At 39.5% G+C, this 10,052-nt stretch overlaps 1 protein-coding gene across 4 annotated transcripts in view; it reads right to left on the bottom strand.

The window, feature by feature from the left end:
- Positions 1-980: 980 nt before the first annotated feature.
- Positions 981-10,052, bottom strand: part of TPD52L1 (TPD52 like 1) — a 29,215-nt gene continuing 20,143 nt past the window's right edge. Inside the window, exons 4-7 of one of the 4 annotated variants that reach the window (XM_062488775.1) lie at positions 7,616-7,630; positions 5,028-5,066; positions 3,350-3,410; positions 981-1,112 (exon numbers count right to left, since the gene is read on the bottom strand). In XM_062488775.1, the coding sequence (XP_062344759.1) occupies positions 981-1,112; positions 3,350-3,410; positions 5,028-5,066; positions 7,616-7,630 (247 nt within the window). Of the gene's footprint in view, positions 1,113-3,349; positions 3,411-5,023; positions 5,076-7,615; positions 7,631-10,052 lie in introns of those variants that run through there. The other 3 variants (XM_062488777.1, XM_062488776.1, XM_062488778.1) reach the window with 3 other exon arrangements.

Below are 10,052 nucleotides of genomic sequence, written 5' to 3'. Positions count from 1 at the left end.
GACACCAAAAGTGAAGGTCTTACTCATCCTGTGCATGGTCAGGTAACAGGGTCTATACTAGCAGCTCTGAAGGCATGGGCTCTCTAAGCTATGGCACGTCTGAAGCCAAATGTCGGGTTTGTATTCTTTCACTTAAGGCTGTATCTTGACAGAGGCTCATAAATATATCTTCCCTTAGTTTTAAGGGGAAGATAGAGGCAAAAATATTAGAAGTTCCCTCCACTCCACTTGATTTTCAAATTAATTTCATTGCCAAGTCTTACCAAAACAAAGAGAGCAAGCAATGGTGCACATTTTGAAACTGAAACTTTTCCAGCCAAAATAACCATCTGAAATTGGAAGCTGTGATAGGTTGCTTCTGTATGAGTAACCAGGTGTGTCTATTTCCCTTCTTAACTGTGCTGCCTAACGGGTGTAGGACAATGTCAGACTGTACCACTGAAGGAGAAATAGCTTTTTGTCACCATAAGTGATTTTAATTATGTTAGGAAATAATTGATGTAGAGACACTCTTGAACAAAGGGCACCTGGTATGGACTGTAGACAGCTGGTGTATGGGCTACTGCTGGCAATTGCTTTGCACAGCTCTAGGTCCATCTGTCTGATGTGGCACTGAGAGGGAAGCCAGAAACCTACAGATAGAAAAGAATAAACCAAAATAAATAAGAAAGAGACTGGGAGATTGTTAGAGGGAAGTTACACGTAGCTGAAAACTATTTAGTCACTTAACACAGAATTTAGTGCATTATAGCCAATGACTTGCTTGTGGTTTTGATGATGTATAAAGTATCTGGTGATAAAATGGCCCATCAAAAATAGAGATAGGGACAGGAAACATTTCTCCAACACAAGGCCCGAATGGCAATTTTCCAAAGCTAACAAAACTTTGTTGCACACGTTGTGTAGTGAGGGAGAGCTGAAATTCACTGTCTGGGCAAGTCTCTGAAGAGAGGCATGAGGGGCTCAGGAGGACCTGTTGTTTAACACTGAAGCTCTTCTTCACTTTCAGGGAGTCGGGTGCCAGCAAGGGAGCTCTGAGCACTGGCATGGGCTGTAGAGCTGAGAACTTCTTCAAAACTGCCTCCTGTGTGGCTTGTCCCACCAACCTTGGTCTGAAATAAGGCAAAAAGAGAACAGCGAGTTCCTCTGCTCACACTGAAGCAAATCCCATTTCCAATGTACCCCATGCCTCAGGAGAGCAGGGAACTGTTCAGGCAGAGAACACATAGGAATGGGTTTTTCCTTAGAACAACAGCTATAAAACAAGTCAAATAAAGTAATTTCTCTACTCCACAATTTCTAAACTAGGCTGCCATCATAAAATCTGACAGTGGCATGTCTCATATGTTTAAAAGAACCAGTCCCTAAGTAGATCCTAGGTAGGATCCTAGACCGTAGCAGTAGACTCAATGTGGTTGTTTACCTGAGTATCTTATAGTGGTTTCACTGTTTTTATTCCAATTCTATGCAGGGTGGATAAGAGATGGATACTAAAATGAACTGATTCATTTGCTGAGTGGCCCATATGTGAGATGGCAACACAGCTGCTCACAAAATACATAAATGATACTGGGATTTTGGACAGCAGAAGGAATGTAGCAACCAAAGGACAAACCCAGCAACCTGAATCCCTTCAGGCACTATTAGCTACCTAGATACTTGTATATAAAACTGCCAGCAGCATTTTCACAGGGAAAGGCGGGGAGGAGAGACCAAAATATATTAATCAAACATATCCAATGTGCTTGCGTATCTACTTCCAGAATGCTTCAGGTCACTGAATTTGTAATAAGTATTAAAAATAAAAATCAGTAAGACTAAATCTTTGAAACAGAAGTTCCCTAACAACGATACCTAACAAAGATAGAGCTGTAGCTAAAGATTTGGAAATTATCAAGACTAAGTGACAGACAAAGCTCTTGTGATTAGGTTGTCTTGGTAAGAGAACATTCTTTTGTGGCTTTGCTTGCTGGTATGCCCAGTCCAAGTTGATTCAAGCCTGAAAATAGGGCAAAACCTCTTACTCCATCCTAGAATTGCAGCAGAATGCAAAGACAAGCTGACATTTTTTCAACCTCTCAGCCACTGAATGATTAGGAAGATTATTTTAATTAAATGAACTTTGTGTTCTAAGTTTCCAAAGGGTTAATCCTACATAATCCTGTTTCTTTAGCTAGCACAGCAGCTTACCTAGCTTGAAAGTCCAATAAAACATTTAATTTATCAGAGTTCAGATTTTCAGAAAAGCTGAAAAGAATGAGGCATCCTGGTCCTGTTTGATTTCCAGAGGAAAATGAACTAGTATACTCTCCCAAGAAAGCTGCAACCCAAAGTCCAAATTCCAAGAGCAAATAAAATCTAATTTGAAATTTGACTTCTAAATGTAACGAAACCTGAACATTGGTTTTGGCAAACTGCAGAACACTGTAGGATCACTGAAGATTTGTGGCTGATATGCGGGTTGGAAAGATGATAAGACTAGTGCTGTTCTTTTTTCAGGGGCCTCTCTGGGTGGTTCTCCACTTTTTGAGACCACAACAAAACTCTAGAATTGAAGGGTTACTCCATGATATCTCCCCCACCCCATTCCCTGGTCATCCTAATCTTGCAAGCCTTGGAACAGAGGCAGAAAAAAGGAGGAGCAATGGTGAGACATTCCCATTTGTCCACAGTCTACCCTGGTGGCGCCCTAGATCCATGACTCCAGCTTCCTTCCCCATTCACACAAGGAAATGAAAGACAGAAAGAAAGAAAATATGCAAAGTAAATATTTTGAGAAGATGTTATTGAGTTTGCCAATATAGACAGACAATGTTTCATTGAGATGTGGAAGATTATTTCAGACTCAAAATTTAATGTATTGTCCTGCTTAATTACAGATTTCTTAAAGGATGAACTAAGAGCACTCTGAACACAACAGGCTGAGCTGGTATGACAAATGCTCCCCTCTAGAACACCTTTGCTTAATCAACAAAATGAGATCAGGCTCCTCAAGCAGATCACTGCAAGAAGAAATGGTCTTCAGAGCTGTGCAGTTTGAATTACCTTTTTCTATTTCTGAATGACACATTGAGATGACTGGGAACAGACACTCCTTAATACCACTATTTCTGGCATTTCTGAGACCACTTGCTTACTTTGGCAGGCATCAGAAATAATTTCTTAGCAACAAAGCAAAGGAAAACCATATCTTTGTATATTGCCTTTATCTTCCATTAGTGCTCTTGCACTACCACAAAATTCTTGATGGAACAACAAATTTAATTAGTCTTCTGTACAAACAATAGGGACAACTAAGTTGTCACACTTTAACACACACAGGCCTGCAAACTCTGCCCCTAACTTTTACCTTAAGGCTTGTGACAGTGGTTTCAACCTTCTCCTCAAACGATTTGAAAGTTGGAGAATTCCTAGGAGAAAAAAACATATTGAAGGAAGGAAAAAGAGTCAGTTGCCAACACCATGGGATAACTCCACAATTTGATCAGCTCTTACCAGGCAGCACTGGCAGCACAGAATGAAGGCTGGCTGGCTGCACAGGGCTATGAACACTCTCTTGTGCTCTGTCAGTCAAATCCAATTATGGTAATTGGATGAGCATTTTTTAGCTACAAATTTTCAAAAGTAGAACCTGCCTAGTAATTGAAACCAAATGATAACTGGCCTGCCTACTCTATGAAACATTTGTCATGTTCTCAGAGCAACCAGACAATGCTGCCTGTAATGGTGCTTTTCTATGGCTTTTATCCATTTATATTGTTGCTTTAAAGAAATGAACATCTTTTTCAGCTGATGAGCAAATTAATAACCTGCATTATTAAAAAGATGCCAAGTCTAATGTCTTAAGGCTGGGAAGAAGGAGATTAGCACCACATGGGAAGTGGGTCCCAAATACCTATGAGGAATCCTGCCCCTCCCTTCCCCACCGTTGATTTTGTGACTGCTGCTTTCAAAGACAAAGACTTTAGAAAGACTGTTCCTAAGGTGCCTCTCTGACTAACTGAAGCTTTTCTCTGTGTTCAGCCTGCACAAAGGAGACTTGGACAAGTCTACAGTGGGTGAAGGGGATCTTCTGGTTCTCTGCTCCTTGCTTGGCACCTGAGAGCTCATTTACAGCATACATTATGCTTCATAATTAGTGAATACTCTGAAGCTCAGGCACTGTTGTCCAGTGTCATGTTCTGCAAATACATTTATATCATATCCCTCATCAGGCTGAGTTAAAACGACCCCAATTTAAAGGAAGGGCAAATAGAAGCCAGTTGAAAAAATTATGCAAATTCAGTTTCTGTTATTTAGATGACAAATGTTTTCATAGGGCAAGAAGGGTCAAAAGGAGAGAGCAGCTGAGTTTTATAACTTATATTTGATCCACAGGTCATATCCATGAATGCTTGCCTTAAAGAACCCACCTGCTGAAGTTGAATTAATCCATCATTTAGTTGTGAGTTTGTTTTTCATGCATGCTTTGCACAGAGTGGGGACAGTCATGCATTTAGAGGCCAAGGGAGTAAAAAGAAAGCTGAATACTAATTTCATTGAAAACAGTCAGAGCTTTACTTGAACAGACGTCAATATTTGGCTGCAGTCAAGTAAAGCGTGATTATAGCCATTAAAATATGAAAGCACTCATGTAAAATCCCTCCATAGGAGCATGATCCAAAGCCTGTTGGAGTGGAAAGCATCTCTGACGTTAATGGGCTTTGGATCATGTTCTAGAGACAGCAAAACAACTGAATTTCAGATTCAGTAAAACAAACCTTATAACAACCCAAATACATCTCAAAACTGCTTCATTTACTCAAAGGCTTGTACAAGAGATTAAGCAGTTAATACAATTAAAATTTTTAAAAAAGCCCCACAGCTAGCTTGTCCTGCAGCCCTCATCTACATGAATAACCTTAATTGATTGAAGTGAGACTCCTCATCCAACTAAAAACTGCAGGATCGGGATCAAAGTATGCAAATCCCCCCTCATTACTCTGTTGAACATCACCATAGCAAATAGAATGTGGGTAGCACATTACCTCATTGCAGGCATGCTTATGGAATGGCGAATAGAATAGCTGTGGGATGAAAGCAAAACATAAGAAAAGAAAGCTGTAAAATCTGATTTCCATTATGATTATAATGTATTTTTTAAACTTAGCTTTAAATGTACATACACATATTTTCAAGAGTGCTGGTATTTTTCTTCTCCTGATGGCAAGGGCTTGTCCAACTCTAGCTTACTCTCAGCACTAAAGATCTTACCACCACATTCTCATGTCAACTGACCAGCAATGGGGCTCAAAAGAAGGATGCAAAACAGCTCCTGGCAAGATCCATTTAAATGGTGCAGACCCTGGCTATCTCCAGAGACACGTGAGAGTGGCACAGGGAGCCACCTCTGTCCCACAGTGACAGAGGACAAGCTCTGTGCTGGGCAGGAGGGATACACCCCAGGTTTGTGCACATCAGTAGAGCTGGTTCAGCTGACTCCCAATCTCCTGCACAACTGGTTTCCTGAACAAGAGGCTTCTTCAATCAGAGAGGCAGCACTCTCACTTCTCTGCACCTCTCCAGGAAATTTCACTTCCTCCTTCACTCCTCAACTTTACCAAAGGTACGGAGCTATTTTCCCTATTTTCCACAGCTCTTGTCCAGCTCTCCTTGTGAAACTTCCCTTCTCAGACTTCCCAGCAACAGGAGTATTGGAAGGCTGCAAGCAGAGGATGACACCTCTGCATTACTCAAAGATCCCCAAATCATGCTGCACACCTTTAGACTTGCAGATCCACCCAAACTGACTGCTTGACTTACATGAGCCAAATTCTCCCACCGGAGACACCAACTCTGCTTTCACATCACCTGTTCCCTGCTGCTGGGAAGCATCAAGCTTGGTCCAAATAAGAGTCTTTATTTGAAGCATAAGAACTTTCCATAAGCACATTTAGATCTGAGCGCCTTAAGTAAAGTGTGTGATACAAGAGTGTGCCTTTTACCAAAAATCCCTGCATTGCTACTTTCCGTGTTGACTGACAGCTGCAGCCTGGTCTGACTGGGAACAGGGAGAGCTTTACAGTAAGGATTACCAACACTTGGCTGCAACCAAAGCATGATTATAGCATTAAAAAATGAAAACTCTCATATTAACAGCACACGTGTTTGTTTTAAACTACACAAAATCAGAGCAGCACTGAGTCTATATACAGATTTGTTTTTCCAGATTAAAGATTCAGAAATGGGGGTGGGGAAGGGAGGGAAGAGCTATTTGGCAAGCAGGTGGACTAGTGAGATATAATACAAATTGTTTGTTATTGTATATATTTTAAGGCTTCTGCTAAGATCAGATACACAAGAGCTGACAGCAGACAATGCTAATGTTTCATGTACAATTTTTCAAATAATTTTTAAGACATATGAAAGATTAGCCCAAACATTTCACAAGTGCAGCAAATCTTTAACAATCCTCATTAAATTAAGCAAGCATCCTTGCCCTTTTAGTTGTGCAACCCACAACAAATAGGCAAAAAATAGAGTTTGGAAGTATTTCAGCATAGACTGCTACTCTTCTAATAGTAACACGTTCCAAATACAAAGGTTTAAGTCAGAAAATAAAATTCACACAGCTGAGAGAAGGCACATGACAGACAATCCAAATATTGTTAATTTTTTTGAGTTCATATTTTAAGTTCTCTAAAGAGGTAAGTATGCAAGTTATAGAAATAGTGCTAAATCATCTTTTAGTACAAGCCTGAAACATTAAGCTTATTTTAAAGACATACATGTCTGTAATAGTGATCATTGCAGAGAAGAGATCCTTCATGACAGAGGTTGGTAAATATTACATTTTAGTTTCATGTCAGAGTGAGTTAAGAAGGTAAATCTATGCTGTACTTTGAAATTTACTCAGTGAAGTTAGAGTCCTTGTTAGGATAGCTTAGCTGAATAGAAAAAATGCTCTTGAGCTTTTCAGTGCACTGAAGATACCACAAGGCCAGAGGGACTGGCAAGGCATTCAGGGCTGTTCAGCCTCTCTTCAGGGTGAACTGCCATAGAGCCAGACTGCTTATACAATCTTTGAGACATATAAAATTGTTTTCTAACTCATCATATATTCAAGTGCTTTTCAGAATCAATAAACGCAAACTATATATATAAAGAGCTCTTTTATCATCTTCAGAACTCAAAAATTTTCCCAAGACTCAAGACTTTTAAAGAATCATGACTAAGATACTTTTGCTCTATTGAAGAGGAGGTAATTAAATACTTCACATAATCTTTACAAAACTCAGCTGAATAGAATTTTTACTGTTTGTTGTTCATGTTCAAATCTGACAGAAAGAATATGGTTGAGAGAATGGGATTATATATAAGCAGGTTTTCCCAAGACCAACATCTTTTGAATGCATTCATTATTTGAATTTGAGACTAATCTACTCAAGGCAAACACTTAGTCCAATCCTCTTCTTGTTACACTCAACATGCTGTAAAAATGAGGCATAACAGTTTAAGTAGCATATGCTTTTTTCTATATAGTGATGCTGAAAGGAAAGAGGTTACTGCATTACAGTCCACAAAACAAATCCTGTCAAATACAGAGGCACTGTTCAAGGAGAATAATGTGTCTTACCCAATTGAATGCGATCTGTGGTGGATGCAGAAGGAAAGAAAAGCAAGAGTTAAAAATATTATGAAAAGGTAACAAAAATAGACATAAATATCTGTGTAGCATGTTGAACTGCCCAAGGAGAAAAATAAAATAATTTTCATTCAGATCTTTATGCTGGAATTCACAGTAGAATGTGGATCAGCTCAGATCCCTCCAAAGCAAAATTTTTCACAGTCCTTCACTATGCAGTCACCTATTCTGTATTCATTGAAAGACAGTTTTGTCTACTAAATTTTGTGTTCTCTTCATTAGAACAGATTTAAACAATGCTAACTGGTTTCCCTCCTCATAGCCTCCCTTAGTATCATTAAAAAGTATAGGTGAACTGGAATTTTACATGTATATAAGAGCAAATGGGGTTTTTTCCCCCCTCTGAATTCCCTAATCATCTCCCAGTTAAAAAAGGCCATGGAAAAAATAAGGAGTTTTTAATTCCTAAAATGACATTTTCTAAAATAATTGTTCCTTTTTGAAAACAATTCTTGAAACACTTTGAGTTCCATCTCAGAGGAAACTTAATTAAGGCGGAACTGGGAGAGACACATTGATATGCTATATTCAAAGGATGTCATTAATGTTCCAAAGTTGAGAAATGATGAGGCAGACAAGCCTCTCCTTCATCTGTGTTACTGATGTTACTTTAATTAGAGACCACTTCAAGGGAACACCTGCCTCATGCAGTGAGCTAGAGAGGTGGTGCACACTTAATGAATATCTTTTCAAATACTTCTTTTTCACATCCTTTCTCAATGTGTGGTGTGATACATTATTTACTGTGCAATGTTCATACTTTGCTCCAATGAAAAGCATTGATTTCTTCAGGTTTATTTACAAGGTTATACACATCATCGTGTATACTGCTGCTTTTAAATAATACTTTTGCCCTCATTTTACTACCTGCTGGCTCCAGTAACAGCCACCCCTTTCTCCATGCCAGCATGGAGATACTTGCACAGATATTTTGATAAAGAAATCTCTGTTACTGCAGACCTGCAAAAGCCAGCACAAATTAAGGAACAAATGTTCATGGAAGTGAGAGAAAACAACTTCCTCACCCATCAGCAAATAAATGCTTATGAAATTACATTCTGAAGCAAGGTAGTATTGCTATTTCCTTTATAGGGGTATCAAAAGACAGAAAGGTTTGAGGATGGTAGTTTCAGGCATGACAGCTACAGCATTTGAAGGAATTCAGATATGATAGCAGTTTGAAGTGCCCAGAACATAGCTAAATCACAGAAATTCTAAAAGGCTGTGCAAAAACTCCATGACCACAAACAACAAGAAAATCCCCAAAAGGTACAACAGTAAGGCATAGCAAAAGTCAACTCCCAAAGTGGTAAAGCAGATGAATCATACCTGAACCATCACCAAAAGATTTTGGCCCCACCTGCTTCTAAAAACTTTAAATGACTGAGATTTCATAGCCTTCAGAAATAACCACTGTTCAGCTGCACTTGTGAGCCATGAGATTAGAATTGCTAGCCCTTCTCTGCTGAGCTGCCTGATCAGTGCTCCCCATCTCTGCTTTTGAATTTTTTTCCCATTTGTCAATAAAGCATGCTACACTTTCCCACACTGCATTTTATTTTATCATTTAAAATAATATAGATTTCTAATTCTGGTGCCTAAAGTGCTTGCATACCCTGCCACTGCAGTCATATTAGAATTCTAAGTGATGCCATCCTGGCAGCTTCATCTAACCCAGCAATGAAAATGCTGAGGAGTAATAGACTCAGGACAGATGCCTGCAAAATCCTACATTATGGTCAGCTACTGAGACATATCCTTTGGATACAATTTTCAGTTCCCTATTCCCTCTTCCTGTTAAAGCAATAAAGCCTAAGATATTATTTCCCTAGTTCTACAAAAACAGTACAGACAGCCTTATCTAAATTAAGCTCTATCACATCTCCTACCTTCCATCTATCCTCTGTGACAGGTGCTGTCAGTTCAAGATAATTGTTCTTGACAAACCCTTTTATGTTTTTGCCACCGTGCTATCTTCTAGATGCTTAGAAAATAACAGGTTAATGCATTCCTCCAGTATCTGCTTTGTAGTTCCCAGAACTTCCCTTGCCCCTTTGGAGAGAAATTAACTTTGCCTTCCTCCACCCCTCTGGTGCCTCCTATACCTTCTGTGATGATCTTTGAGGGGCACATTCAACTGCCACAGTCCTGCCCCCAGGCTGTCCCTCCCCACAGTGTTTTGTGTCTTTCCAATGTGCCTTGAAACTCCAGGCAGGAAGGAGGCATTAAATTACCTTTATTCATCTTGAGAGCTGGCTCATCCCAGGCACTGAATTTGAAAGGGGTCTGTGTAATCATGTAATTAAAGAAAATGTACCAGACAGCTGAATGAAGGAGCTATACAAAATGTAACTGCTTACTTCCTCAT

This window comes from Cinclus cinclus, chromosome 3 (genome assembly GCF_963662255.1).
Source record: "Cinclus cinclus chromosome 3, bCinCin1.1, whole genome shotgun sequence".
Classification (NCBI taxonomy): Eukaryota; Metazoa; Chordata; class Aves; order Passeriformes; family Cinclidae; genus Cinclus; species Cinclus cinclus.
Note: the sequence above shows the minus strand (reverse complement) of the source record. Positions and strands in the feature narration are given on the sequence as shown.